Here is a 15,719-nt window from a genome sequence, read left to right on the forward strand (position 1 = left end):
TATATATATATATATATATATATATATATATATATATATATAACATATGATATGAATTTGGAGATCAAATTGATCAATAACCTTTTTTTTCTTTTTTGTGGTGGAAACAAGCATCCACAGAATCTTTAAGCTATTGATGACACAAGTAAACTTTATATATTGATACAAAGATGAAGAAAACATTATTTTAAAGACTCTTTTTATTGCTCATATCCATGTGAAGGGTAGTGTGACCCTTCCAGAAACATAAAAACAGATGTGTATTCATGATTGTTCACTCACACTCATATTGTCCCCAACTCACCCACACTTGGCTAGAGCCAACAGTAATACCAATGGAATATGTCCCCCTTTTGCCCAGATCTGAAATTAGTTTGTTAACTCATTTTTACATTGTGTGACATTACTATAAAAGTGGATCAGATAAGAGACAGGCTTATCAAACACCCAGAAGTATTCACGGTACAAGTGGAGAATAAAGACATTTTGAACATGGCAGAATGTGAAGAGAAACAGACTCAGAGACAGCTGCAGAAGTAATACGGCAAAGACTAGGTTTCATGTACGTTTTCTTTGTACATGATCTGAGAAGAGATGGTCTCGAGACCGCTGGACATCCCTCCTATTTGACACAGCAACATTTTACTACAGAAACCCAAACTAGAAAGATCAAATTCAATTGTGTCTAATATTGTTATGCTAACATTCAGCAGTAAACTGGAGATTATTCCTATAATAAAAACACACACATATGCTGTTAGAATAACATTCAAAACTGACTTGTTATCGGCCATCCAATCAGATACGACCTCCAAAACAGAGCAAAATTACAGAGCCCGTTTGTAACAGAGTAACATGTAGATAACATTCTAAAAACAGGTTGAAGAACACTGCATACGGTTGGATTAAGATGTATTCTTAGACACTATATATACCTGTTAGTTCAAACAAACTGCAAGAAACAAAAGTTCTGTCAACCCAAACGTTCAGCTGCCCAAGAGTTGTATTGACCTCAAGAGCCCATTTGAGTCAAACGGTTCATAAAGCAACAATCAGTTTCTGACACCTCTTTCACAAGAACAAGCAGGCCAAGTTGGTGCCTTGAGCAACCCTTTTTTTCCTTCTTGTACTTTTATTTAGAAAAATAAAAAATGCTCCAAGTCTGAGAGCTTTACAAGGTATACAAAATATGCAAAAGGGAGAAAAGATCAGATTGAGGTACCTTGTTCTTGAGGTAGAACGGTATATTGTACTGGTTCACACAAAGATGCGTGGACTTTCAATATATCAGTTTCATGTCTCAATCATGGTTGTATCAGTTGCTTTATATCAATGTTACGCTCTATGACTGTACTGTACTGCAGAGCTGGCTGTTTGCATTTGATCAGTCAAGAAATACTAAAGCCAATATTTTCGAGCTGTCACCTATATCCAGCACATTCATTTTTTTATTCCATTAGCCTTTTGGGAGAAACTTTAAAAGGCTTAATGACGTCATCCCTCACCAATCTCATCACCTTTATATATTACGAAAAAATGGGACGTCTTAACATACCTTAAAAAAAAACTTTTTGTCTTGGCTTTGCTCTTCTCTTTTGTCAAAAAATGCATTTATAGACATTTATCCCAGCAAGTGAAATAAGGGGGGGTGGGGGGGGGGTTATGTTTGCTACACAGAAAGTACATGTTTGCAGAAGGCATTTGCATCATATACATTCACGGGTGTTAGGAGGTCCCCATGGGCTCCCGTTACACGACCTACAGACACCGTGCAGATTGCACATGAAATACAGCTTTTTCATTTGCATACACTACCATTCTAAAGTTCAGGCTTGTAAGATTTTTTTTAGTGTCTCGCGATCCCTCAGAAATCTGTCTAATGTCAAGAAACATTTCTTAACAATATCAAGTACTGCTTCATATTTTTGAGGAAACCACAATACTCCTTTTCAGGATTTTTCTTTTAAAAGTTAATAAATTTTAACAATTTAAAATATAAATCTTCTGCAACATTATAAATGTCTTTACTGTCACTTTTGATAAATTTAATGCATAATTGCAGAATATAATTTTTTTTTTTTTCTTTAGAACAGTAGTGTAAGGTGTAATACATGGGGAGTACAGGATATCAACATTAGATCTACCTCTACTTAGGTCTACCTCTTTTTATTTATTTTTTTTTACAGTTGGCACACAGACAGCTCTTATTCTGTGTGAGGAATAAGTCGGGAACATGGAAACCTTTAAGAGAAAGCAATATAATTTTTAAAAAGAGAAAAGAGGACAGGGCAGCAAGCAGAGGAGAAATGCTCAGACTCAGCAGTGGAAAAAGAGGAACTGGAAGTGAAATGCTGGCACACAGCAAGCACTCGTTTACATGTACGTTCCTTTGTAACATCATTTAATGCTTTTTTTTTTTATTTTAGCTACTATGCTATACTAATTTTGTTTCTAGAAAATTCAAAAACAAATCTAAATACTCACATTAAATAGCCTAAAATGAGTTTCCAAAGAATATTCTGCTGAATAAACTAATATAGAACTGTTTTTAGAATCTTATTAACATATTACTGTGCAATTTATTATATCTCCTAATAAATTAGTAGATCTAATGCACAACTAGACTCTGCAAGTCCTATCAAATCTACCTGCAGTGTGCATTCACCTCCTCCAGCAGTCTACTTCACAGTGCACAAATCCTCACATCAGCTTAATCAGTAACAAAAAGAGCTCAATATGAAATATCAGGTCTATGGTCATAAAAAGATCTCGGACCTGAAAAATGTTCTCGAACATCCTCATTCATATCAGCGTGACCAAACGTTTTTGTGCTTTGAGTTATTTGGTTGTTTTAAACTGCTGGTCCTCTTCATCAGCTTCTGTCTCTCTCTGGTTCCTGCTCTGTCTCTCTCTCCCTTTGTCTGTTTCTTGATTTTCGATTTGTCCTCGCATTAGCTACATTCATTAGCTGCTGCTTGCTGGCGTCTGCTGATCATTTTGATGGTTGTGAAGGTGTTGGCACTGTTTGCTGGTGTTTCCGCTCTTGCTGTTTGACCTGTTGAACGATCTCCCTTATCTTGCGCTGGGCAGCCTACAAACACACACACCGGAGCTGAAGGTGACTGGGGTGCACACGCAAATACATTATTTACATCAACAGATAAGGTTTTAAGAACCTGAACAAATCATATGCAGTCCTGAATAACAAGCCTTTGGACACAGTCTGGCCCAAGCCATTCTTTCATACAAGCCTAATTCACAACTGGTTAATGTTGACAATGAGAGAGTGAGAAACAGGAAACAGGAAAGTCAAAAGTACCAGAACTGTAGTAACAAGCTGATACCAAAGTTGAAAAAAAAAAAGATGAATTTATGATTCTTACTTATGGCTTAGGACAAATCTCATGAATAATAATATTGATGTTGCTTTGTGACCATCCAGGACCTGCCAATAGTATAAAATAACTAATATTTATGGGATAATATTTGTGCTCTGGTGGTTCTAGGTGAACTTAGGATTTACTGGTCACAAAAGCAAAACACAGTGAGTACTACAACCAGTAGTAGATGTAAAGTAAGCCAGTTTCTACCACACTGAACCCCGGTAAGGGGATAGGTCACCCAAAAATTTGAATTCTGTCATTAATTACTCACCCTCACCCTAAATGATGACATCAAAACTACTTTAAACAGGTATAAATATGTCTTTTTACCTGAAGTAAAAACTGTAACAATTGAATGGGACTGGCATGTCCCTGGTCTTTTAGTCAAATTCTAAATAAAATACAAAGAGTTTAAAGGCTGGGAAAATGTCAAAATCATACCTGACTTGCAAAGAAATGTCCAATTATTTTAACAAACACTTCATCATTCTCATCTGGTGTCTGGTCTCGTGGTACAATGACCTCAGCACTGGTGAGATTCTGCAACTCATTGACCTGTGGTTGGTAAGAGGTCAGAGGTCACACAAACAGATTCCTCTCTCCTGGATTCCTAAGTGTTGCCCAACAACATAGTACTGAGATTTACTAATTACTAGTGCCCATCCGATATATTGTTTAGCCGCCATTATTAGCCAATATGAGTCAGTCGTCGATATATCGGCATTGACGAATGTCGCCACTATAAATTGTTATTTTTACAGAACATATAACACAGATTAAATGCTTCTGAATGGTGTAATTACTTAGTTTGTCCAGTAGAGAGTGCTCCAATGTTTTCTACTGGTGACCCAGGTCATTGTAGTTTAGAGATGCGCGGTTGACCTCAAACTTCACCAAAGTCTGCTGCTTCATGGCAGCGTGGTGGCTTGTGTCTGTTCAATGGTGATTTAACACTAGGTTGCCACCTATTTGTAGAAACTCAATGCTCAGCAAATAAACAAAAATCCCCCCGTCTTTTACTCTCACAATGAGCTTATCATATTCGTCCGTTACATTAGTAGTGACCTATGATTTCCGCAATGCAGAAAACATGGACAGGATAGTGGAATTTAGTGAGTACATATACATACACACACATTTATTTATTTATTTATATAGACGGTCTTTGAATAGGCTATTCAACTGCAAAAAGACAATTTCAATACGAATGTTCTGCATGTTCATGTGATTGCCAGAAAATACACAACAAAGAGTTTGTGGGAAGAAAAAAAAACAATATTATTTATTTATTTATTTATTTATTGTAGATATTTACATTTGGAAAAACTGCACTTCCTGCATAAACCTGGCCCTGCTGGTTTGGCAGTAGCTTGCTTTCCCTACAGTTATCTTGTTTAGTTTCTTACTTCAAGTTATATATATTTTGTTCTATTTGTGTTATTTATGATAAGTGAAGTGAAGTTTACTGTTAAGTGCAATGATGTCAGACTCTTTTTGAATAATATCGTTTATTGTTAAATTGTTAAATACCGTGCCTCACATCTCACATCAAAGTGTTTGTCCACCACATTTGAGTTATCATTGCAAAAAAAAATTGTTTATGTATACATATATTGTGCTTATGTAGGCTACATAGTGTATTCTATATACAGAACCAGTCAAAAGTTAGACACACCAATGGGAAGTGTTTTGACTATACTGTACTATAATATAGCCTGCACATAAAAAATATCGTCTGATATATCGGTATCAGTTTTTTATGCTCCCTAATATCGGTATCGGCCTCCCAAAAAACCCATATCAGTCGGACTCTTCTAATTACTTAAATGTAGTCAATGTAAGTGACTAAAATGACACATTTTATTTAATCCGTTTGTGGTGACACATACCGTTTTGCCACCCTTCCCGATGACTCGTCCGGCGGCAGACGAAGGCACTTTTATATGTGCCCCCAACTTCACTTCTTCCTTAGCAGTGAAAAAATTCTCCTCTTTCAACTTCCCATATATCCTCCCCTGTGCCTGCAGCCACACACATACACAAATGAGCAAAGGAGAAATGAATATAGATATCAGGGCTCAGAAAATAAATAGATGAATTGCAACTCGAGAAATTAATCGGCAACGATTCAGAGATTTTCCCAATGCATAGCAGTTCTTTCTTGAGTCGAAAACCTAAAATAATCATTTATAAAATTCGAAAAAGGTTGAAGCGAATTACAAGCGTGTTCACAGTGGGCTGTGCATCATAATGTTGTTTCACAAAAGCATTCCGAGCTGAGGCGAAATTAAAGTTACATGACTCAGCTGAACTCACAAGTGCTCCTTAGCACTCTTCTTCGTGAGCATTTGAGAGTGCGGATAAAACTAGATTAAATCTGCTGTTAAAATCTAAATTTTAAGAATCAGAATAATTTCCAAAGAATCACGTTGCATTCTGAAAATCTCAGAATTGATCCACAAATCGATTATGCATCGATTTGTTGCCCCATCCCTAATAGATATCGATGTAAAACACCCTGGGTCCTGCCTAAAGGTATTTGTACACTGAATATAAGGAGCCAAAATGACTGAATGAAGGCTTTTACCTTGTACTGAGCCTCTGGTGGTCCAGTAATAATGACCATCCTCTCAGGATCATCAGGATTGTCCGGTGCAGCAATCTGCAGTGACACAAAACACCACTTTTTTGGTTTTGTCCTGTCTTTATTTGAGTACAAAAGACCACTTAAACTGTCACAAGTGTGCAGTGATACCTTAATACACCGAAAATACTGGAAACCTAAAAATTGATCCACTAAAGGAGGTAGAGCTTTCTCACATTTGGCTCCCAAACTCTGGAATAGCCTTCCTGATAATGTTCGGGGTTCAGACACACTCTCTCTGTTTAAATCTAGATTAAAAACACATCTCTTTCGCCAAGCATTCGAATAATGTTTCTTTTTAATTGTGAGTGTAGTTGCATCTGTTCAAAGTTGCATTTTTATTCCTTAGCTTGGGTTAAACTAATTTTACTTTGTTGGATCAGCAGCTATGCTAATGATGTCTGTATTTTGTTTCTATGTTTCGCCACGGGATTTACATCCCGTGGTAACTAGGATTTAAACAAGCTCCAGTCTGGATCCAGAACACCTGAGAAGAGATGATGCTGACCCTCAGAGGACCCCAGATGATTCTAACCTTGAATCAACAAACAGAACTAACAATTATTGCTAAATGTGCGACTGAATCATGTAATAACTTAATAATATTGATAGTTCATCGTCTAGCTGACTACGTCTTGTATTATTATTATTATTTTTCTAAAATCCTGTCAAATGTGCACAAACTACTAGCTACTACTAAATATTGTAGAAACATAATTTTCTGTAAAGTTGCTTTGTAACGATTTATTTTGTAAAAAGCGCTATACAAATAAACTTGAATTGAATTGAATTGAATTGATCTAAAAATCTAAATGAAGTGGTTTTATTCAAGACAAAAATATTATTTAACAACAATGAATCAAACTATATACATCATATATATAGCAGCAAAACTAAATTTAAAGTTAGAAATAGCTCTTTAAGGTGACAATTGCAGGTCAACACTTTTTACAGCATGTACAGCTCAAGTCTACATTATACAACACACTTTTGCTGGAAAACAAATGTACACAATTCTAAATATTACTGATTGTTTTCCACTTACTTTTTTCTAATCACAAGTCTAAATTTAGACGAAACCACAGCTGTTAGTCAGCTAAATAATGTTCAAAGCACAAACACATTTACATTTATTTAGAGACAATGCAGCACTGAAACTAGCACTTCAGCCTAAAACAGTAGAAAACATCACGGTTTTCTTAGTGTAGTATAACAAGCAATACAAAACAATTTAGTCCAAACCATTCTTTCATTCAAGCTTCATTCAAAAACTGGTTAATGTTCCCAAAAAGAGAGATTGAACTGCAGTGGTGTGCCTCAAGAGTCTTAAAGTGTCTCACTTTTATTGAAGCTCCAGCGTAGTGTGCCAGCTCTTTAATGTGTTGCCCTTTCTTCCCGATGAGAGCTCCTACTGCTGGAGTGGGGATAAAGAGGTAGACCACTTCCTGTTCAGCAGTCTGAAACACACACAGACAGCCTTGACTCCTGCTAGTCGAGTTTAGACAGACAGATTTTGGAGATTTTGATTCTCCATTACATGACTCTTTATTAATATCATTCAGTGATTCTGGCAATATGCCATGTGTCAACATATTCATGCAAAGTTCATGCAGAAAAATATAACCTATTATTAAAAAAACACATTTACAACATTTACATGTTTTGTTTTTTTTTTTACATTTCATTTTTATTCGACATAATTAAAAATTTGAATTATCGTTTCATTATGCAGTTTCGTATCGAATCTGCATCTGTTTGAAACCACGGTTCAAACTTTATTATTTAAACAACTTTTTTTATATCCTGAAACTCTGAATGATGAATGTGGCAGATGAATGTGCTACAAAATGATTTATAATACATGTAACTGAAAAGGTTCTTAAGAGCTAAAGATTGTCATGACATACAGCAGTGTGCAGACTTATGGAAAATTATTATGAGAGATGTATACTGACGTACACATAATAACAAGTACTCACTGCCTGCTGAAGAGATAATGCTCCAGAGTGGGGAACCCCATACAGACCACCCAATACTGATGGAGGGCCCTGCAGTGGCAAACATATACATTGAGGATGTGGTGAGACCAGTGTAATCCACAGTTTTAAAGCAAACTATCTCTCACACTCCGTTTACAGTTTACACATTCTTTTCTCAAATCATTGGCAGCTTGAAGTCCAGATATACACATGCACATCCTGATGCTCACCAGCAGGGGGCTGTAGTTGGCTGGGCCGGACAGAGATCCACGCAGACCAGGGGCTGGAGGGAGAGCAGACATGCCAGAGGAGAAGATCCCCAATGCGTTCAGGTTTAGACCTGGCATCATGTTAGTCTGCTGCTGAAACCAGAGATGGAGAAGGATGTGAATCTGAGTGTACAAGTGAGACTTTATGCAAAGCGTGGAATGAATCAGTCTTGTTCAATTTCACGGGTTTATGTTATTCAAACAGTTACTGAATCAGCAAATTAAATGTATTAAACGAATGCAATTCTACCAAGTTAATGCCAATTCACATCCACACACTGCCTGATAATCACTGTCTGTCCAGGCAAAACAAGTTCTGCTTTACTAAGATTAAAGGAGCAGGATTAAAGCCACTGTTAAACCCAAATACTGTGTGAGAACAGTTAAAGGATATGTTTGGTGTTTGTCAGTCCGTATTACATTGTTTTCTGCTGCTCTGCAATACGTGATTCAGATCAATTGTGAGTATATAAGTCTCCTGATTTACATTGCACTTACATAGCACTTAAAGTACATGGTAACATGCCGACAAATTCATATCTTTAGTTTAAAAACTTAACTGGCCTTGGAAGACATCAGTAATTTTATAGTAATAAACCTTTCAGTAGATGACTAAAAGTTGACCTATTTTTCCTGATTTAATCCATAAAAATTAGTTCAGTTATAAATTAATTCAAGTATTTAGGTTAATGCATTTAGGTTGATTAAGCAAAATTAAATAACATTTTAGTCTTAAAACCAGATAACTTAGATGTGGCCATTTTTAGGTTAACCCCTTTTCTTACCAGTGTACCTAAATAAGTAGTTCATATAAATTGGAGATTAAAATTTGAAGATTAATAGTAATACATAAGCTTATCATAAAAAAGGCAGAGAGCTTAATGGCAGAAGATTTACTTTAACAAGACAACTCTACAAGTAAGATACAATAATCAATTAATTAATTAATAATAATAATCAATAATTCAGTAAACTAATAACTTCAATATTTCATGTACCTAAAATCATTTATCTTGTAAGTTCTAACAAACTCTTGTTGCTGTAGTTCAAGAGTTCTGAGATTCTTTTGCAGTACATCACTAAACGCTACTTGTTTAGAGCATCATCTAAAATGGTATGGACGTACCTTCAATTAGGGCTGCACAATTAATTATGGATGACATAATTCTGTAGTCATTCAAAGTGGCAATTAATCGTTCAAAATCCCCTTGTTATTCTGAGTTTTTTTTTCTTTCTACAAGTTATTTTAAGAGTTTTTCACATTATTTTAGTTTTAGAATAACATTCTGATACCATTCATATTTTTTAATTTTTATAATTTAAAAAAGAAACCAAATCCAATGTATAGTTGACCTTTGTGACTTAATATTATAGAAAAGCACTCAGAGTGTTTTTTTAGCTTGTTTTTTTATATATATATATATATAAAATGAGACATGCAGCTGCATCAAACAATGGTGTAAACATCATTCAATGTAAATTGTGATAATCGTAATTAATAATCGCAATTACAATTTCAAGGGAATAATCAACAGTTATGATTTTGACAATCGTGCAGCCCTACATTCAATCTTCAGAAATGGCTCATCTTGGTAGATTTGTGTTCTTAAAAATGGATCCTTTAGCTTTAGCTTTCAGCTTTAATAATGATAAATTCTTCTGTTAAAAGTCCCATCTGGATTTAATTTGCAAGTAAAGGTTAAATGTGGGGTAAGCGATTTCTGATAGACAATTTTGACATTTGAAATCACCAAAAAAAACACACCCCTGTCCCTTTCCCCAAAAAGGTGTGCAACACACATATGTACACAACCCAGGCAACATAGGGCTGAACAATATATCGAACGATATGATCATGCGCATCTCGTCAGTAAAGTCTGTTCCGTGATTAGCGCTAAATCCCCATCACCTGCTTTCAAATGGAGCGGCAGTTATTACATAGCCATAGATCACTGACAAGCTACACTATATAGAGTTCATTATTGAAGATGAATCGCCTTCGATATAAACTCGATATAGCGTAACTTACATACTGGCCCTATGTAATTTATTATACAACACTTTTCACAACCCCTGCTATTTCAGAGTGACTTCACACAAAACCGTTCCTTTCTTTATAAACAAACTATCAATAAACCTCAAAAGCTATGATTTACTCACATTAAGTGAAGCCACATCATTCTCATGGGCTTCTCTAAGTTTCTTCATGATCTCCACTTCTGCATTACAGCACTCCTCCACCCCTCCCCTCACCGTGATGGTACGTTCATGGTTATATATAGTTAGGTCTTGTAATCTACAAAAAAATTTAAATACAAAAAAATTAAATAGGCATTGGCACGTCAGATGAACAATCAATACATACACAATTACACCTCAGTTTCATAACTGGGTCCTCTCCAATGAGACGCTGTTCAATCTTTAATTAACGGCATCTGTTCAAGATGATCTGTACGGAGCAAACTTACGATGAAATAGTGATCTTGGTCCCAGTATCTTGCTCTATCTTCTTCAGGTTCCTGCCCTCCTTCCCTATGAGTCTCCCAACAAGGTTATTGTGGGCCAAGATCTTCAGAGGAACCTCTTCCACACTGATATAGAGACAGAGCATACAATATTAGTTTCATTTTTTTTATTTCTTTTTTATAATAAATCTGAGAACAACATGAGGATATTTGCTTATTTACACAGTTTTAAATTATTTGTCTTAAAGAATTAATCCTAAAGCAAATGAAGAATGTAAAACTTTAATGTGCCCTACAGTCTGAAGAGATACTGACATCTTGGTGTCATTGGCCTCTTTTTCCATTATTTCCAGGATCATCCTGCAGGCTTGTGAACAGCCCTCATTAGATGAGTGGATAGTGATGGACTTCTCAGTGGCTCCTGCATTCTCCTTACGATGGATATCTACCCTGAGACAGAGCAAAGAATGATCACATTTTTGAATGTAACTATCACGTGGATAGAGCAAAATGGATATACGCACAACCAGTACATCCGGGAACGTAACGGTCCATTTCGTTACTGCCATTTTTAGTGGAAAATAAACTAGATTTCCCATAGACTTCCATACAAATTAGCGGCAAAAAGCAACGTCTGTACATAGCCGGCAGGCGTGAACATGTCAAGTAATTATATGTCCACCCAGCCTCCCACAGAGCGTGAAAGATTCATTCATAAACTTCATTTGGTCAATTTAAAAACACGTCCCTTCATTCTCCCAGTGTCAAATTGGTTACAACCCCAATACGTGGCCAGAGTCTTGCCCGGAAATTTACTCGTACCTCATCGAGTCACCAGGTAAACCAGTGAATGATTTTACTTCGTATTTGAAAGTAAACCTCTTTAAATTGTATATATTATGTCTTTATATTTAGAGTACTGAGTGCACTTTTCTGCCCAGCCATACAACTAGACTGGCTTAGAATCCCAGATCCCAGAAATAAGAATTATTATGCAATTTTAGTGATTAGAGGTGCTCAATATATTGTAATCCAATATATTACTTGGTTTCATTACCAAATACTAATAATAATAATAATAAAGAAAGAAATTACTTATTATAAATTATATATATATATATATATATATATATATATATATATATATATATATATATATATATATATATATATATATATATATATATATATATATATATATATATATATATTGCAACTTGAAAAAAAGTAATAAAATAAATGAAATAAGTATACCTGATATTTATATTATTTATATTTCAGCGAGTTGCCAGAGCAATATTTCTAGTTCAACTTACTGTAATAAAATTACTAAAACAAATTCAATTTAATAAACTAACGTAAATTCAATTACATATCCACTGAAAAAGTAAGGGATTTCTTATAAAGTAATTACGTTACATTCAGTAAATAATTTCAACAGTTCTAAAATCAATATTGAATTTGAAATCTAAATTTACAGTCTAAAGATAAAAGTGTAAGCAGCGTCTTTAACCCTCTGCGTCCCATTTCTCTGATTCACAGAGAAACCTTAAGTAGTCTGCTCAGATACAGATAAGACTAAAATCAGTAAAATCTAAAAAAGGGCCTACTTTTATTTGTGTACACTGACAATAACAACAAAACATTGTGGTTTTGCAAAATAAACAAGACACACAGGATCCACTTTCTGCCTTCTAGGTCTCTGTGAGCAACATTCTACATGTTACAAACTCAGCGAGTATTGCGAGTTATCAGCGAGACGTGAGAAATATGTCTATAGAACGCTTGTGTCTATTGTGTCTTTTAAATCAACATCAAATCGAAAACTAAAGCGAGGTACAGTCTTTCCCACATCTGGCTCATTATATGCAGTCACCTGCGCGCACACCCACATCTATACGTTTACAAAAAAAAAAAAATAATAAATATCAAGCTTTGTCTAATTTTCATTGCTGAAGTCCTGCTATGAGGAATTTACTTCAGAAGAACAGCGTAATCTGATAATTTATCTGAAGATAATTTATGTAATTTATTCTTACCTACATTAGTTAACGTTTTATTTTTACATAAACCTTTATGGATTTTTACTAGTTGGGCTCGACATCTTGGCAAACTGAAATGTATTGTTTAACATTTTTTAAGCTTTTTTGTTATTCAGATTATTTCTATTTGTTAACCAAAGGAGGTTAAATTAAAAAAAAAAAAAAGTTCAAGTATTACAGTTGTTTTAAAGCTAAAAGGCTAAAGTATTCTGTGTTTGACTCAAATTGACAGAATAAAGAGTTTATAGGTTTATAGGGATATGATGCAGCCTAATTAGTGATTTGAATAATTAAGTTACTTATTGAGTAACTAAGTTACTTTTCAGACAGAGTAATTAGTAAAGTCATTTAAAAACAATATTGATGATGTAATTAGTAATCGTAATTAATTACTTTTTGAAAGTAACTTACCCAACACTGGTGGAATTGCACACATACAGCATATAATTACGACCAACAAAAGATACTGTGTTCAGCATGTTAAATTAAGCACGTCATGCAGCATTTAAGACTTCAATGTCAAGCTTAAAATAGTCAAACAAGAAAAATACGTCAAGACCCCTACAGGTTTATTAGATCCCTTTGTGCTACATAATAGCTGTCTTTGAACAAATGAACAAGAATAAACCCTGCCTATAACATTTGTGTCAAAGGGTATTCACATACAGTACAAATATTGCTGTAGTTTGTAAAACATGCATGTTTCATTATACTAGTTATATAACATAACTATAAAGTCAACATAATGCTTTCAGATGATGTATACTGCATTTTTAAAATTATGATTAGCAGGATGGTCAATATGTATGATGTTACACTATTTATTTGTTCATCATCAGCCCAGAAATGTCCTACTGGTACATCCGGTATTTGTGTGATTAAACTATGATAGATATTACATCTTTCAGTTATAACCTCAATAAACAATGCAATTCCAACAGGGTCCTCACATCATTAGTACATGGGCCCTAATTAAATTCAACTTATTACTAATTAGACAAATACTGGTTAAAATGTTTAAAATATCAAGACTTCTTACTTGGACTGTGTCTGCTTTGTGATGTTCTTTATAGTGAGTCCCTCTTTTCCAATGATGGCTCCCACAAACTGAGTGGGCACTAGGATTCGTAGAGGCAGCTCTTGCTGACGATACCTAGGCCCCTGGGAGCCTCCCATGGCCCCTGGCTGACCAAACTCCTGCTCCCGACTTCCTGTCCCCATTTTAGATGCCCCTCGCGGGACCTGGGGTCTTACACCCCCGTCCCTTCCTGCCTCTTCGTCCAGTATGTACGACACACTGAAGGAGTGATTCTCAAAACTGTGGCCTGTCAAATTCTCAACAGCCCTGGAGAAGAATGAGAGTGAAAGAGATCAGTCAATCATTAGATCAATCACTAGATCATGACATACTTTACACAGAACCCAAACAACACTCGCAACGAGAAACTAAGTATTGGTCAGACGGGGATAATATATACTGTCGTGAATGGACTACAAATGTGGATGGTTTCCAACATTAAAAATCATTAATAAATATGTTTATTTCGCACAGTACACATTACCTGCTACTGATAGCCTCCTCACTACTAGGGTTGGGCAAATTTTAAGAACTGACGTTCGTTCATGGGGAATTTGAATGGAATTGCCCACACCCTACAGACTGCCTTGGAACTTGAATTGAAATTAAAAGAAGAGGTTCTGCAATTCAAATAATGTGAACAGTCAAACATTCACAAAACAGAGCAATTTCATGATTGCAACAAAACATATACTAACTGCACAACTCATTTTGACTATTTATGCTTATTTATCTTTAGATGTGTAAAATACACATATTTCTCTAAAGTGTTGAATACTGTCAAATTAACAGAAACCGTAAACCTCCTTAAAACGTCTATCATATTGTGTTTAGATGATATTTATAAAAAAAAAAAAACTGATTCTAATCACTTATTAAGCAAATTAAAGTATTCTTATATTCCTTAATATAATATATTCTTATATTATGTTCCTTCAATATGATGCATACAATTATTTTTAATGTTAGAAATATAATAATCATTTTATGCAATATAATGAAATGAGCTACCATTCAAAGGTTTGGGATGAGTAAGATTTTTCTGTTCACAAGGGCTGCATTTAATTGATAAGAAATGCAGTAAAAACTTTTATTGCAATTTAGCATAGCTACTTTCTAAGTGAAGACATTTTAAAATATAATTTGTTTCTACTTTAAGGAATGAGTCAGAATTTAATTCACATAAATTCAACTCTGAATGGTGCACAACCCTGCTCACTACAAATGCTGGTACAATTACGGAGCGCCGGTCTGTCGCCCTATGACAGGAAATAGTAAATCAGACATCTCACAGCACACACATACCCACCCCAATCGGGACAGACCTCCCTCAGATCAAAGCTCCAAAATAAGATCCCTGGAGACAAGAAATCATCAAAACCCCTAAACCCTCCTTCTACCACACACATACATACATACACATAAAACAAGGCACTGCCCAGGAAAGCCACTTTTTACAGCTGAGACCTTGCGACTAGTATTGCCATATAAATACAAACAGATCCGTTAACCTATTATCTGCATTATCCCGCGGGGAGAAAATCCCCACATTCACTGATCTGGAACCACTTTAGAGATCTAAATTAGTTAACGGGAACATTTGATGATACAGGACGGGAGATCTGTGGTTTAAAGAGATGTTTGAAAGTGTGTGTGTGTGTTTGTGTGTGTGTAAGCCATATGAGAGAAGTTAAGGGTTAAACACCAGCTGGCTTGGTGACTGGTCCAACACACACACATTCACAGAGGACTTTTATCAGCTGTTGGGAACACAGTTACTATTGTCTGAAGCCAAGTGTTCAGTCAGGCATGAGTCCCAGAGCAAATATTCTCAGCATCCCTCAGCTGATGTCCATTCA

General features: G+C 35.3%; 1 protein-coding gene across 5 annotated transcripts in view; it reads right to left on the reverse strand.

Moving 5' to 3' along the window:
- Nucleotides 1-182: 182 nt before the first annotated feature.
- The window catches only part of igf2bp2b (insulin-like growth factor 2 mRNA binding protein 2b), a 36,852-nt gene continuing 21,315 nt past the window's right edge, over nt 183-15,719 (reverse strand). For 3 of the 5 annotated variants that reach the window (XM_026204350.1, XM_026204347.1, XM_026204348.1), the window contains 11 exons: nt 13,822-14,127; nt 11,056-11,190; nt 10,744-10,866; nt 10,436-10,571; nt 8,237-8,368; nt 8,007-8,075; nt 7,368-7,484; nt 5,971-6,045; nt 5,273-5,404; nt 3,825-3,938; nt 183-3,091 (listed from right to left, as the gene is read on the reverse strand). In XM_026204350.1, coding sequence (XP_026060135.1) covers nt 2,993-3,091; nt 3,825-3,938; nt 5,273-5,404; nt 5,971-6,045; nt 7,368-7,484; nt 8,007-8,075; nt 8,237-8,368; nt 10,436-10,571; nt 10,744-10,866; nt 11,056-11,190; nt 13,822-14,003 — 1,314 coding nt within the window. In that variant the 5' untranslated portion in view covers nt 14,004-14,127 and the 3' untranslated portion in view covers nt 183-2,992. Of the gene's footprint in view, nt 3,092-3,824; nt 3,939-5,272; nt 5,405-5,970; nt 6,046-7,367; nt 7,485-8,006; nt 8,076-8,236; nt 8,369-10,435; nt 10,572-10,743; nt 10,867-11,055; nt 11,191-13,821; nt 14,128-14,344; nt 14,492-15,719 lie in introns of those variants that run through there. The other 2 variants (XM_026204351.1, XM_026204352.1) reach the window with 2 other exon arrangements.

The sequence above is a fragment of the Carassius auratus genome, chromosome 26, assembly GCF_003368295.1.
Source record: "Carassius auratus strain Wakin chromosome 26, ASM336829v1, whole genome shotgun sequence".
NCBI lineage: Eukaryota > Metazoa > Chordata > Actinopteri > Cypriniformes > Cyprinidae > Carassius > Carassius auratus.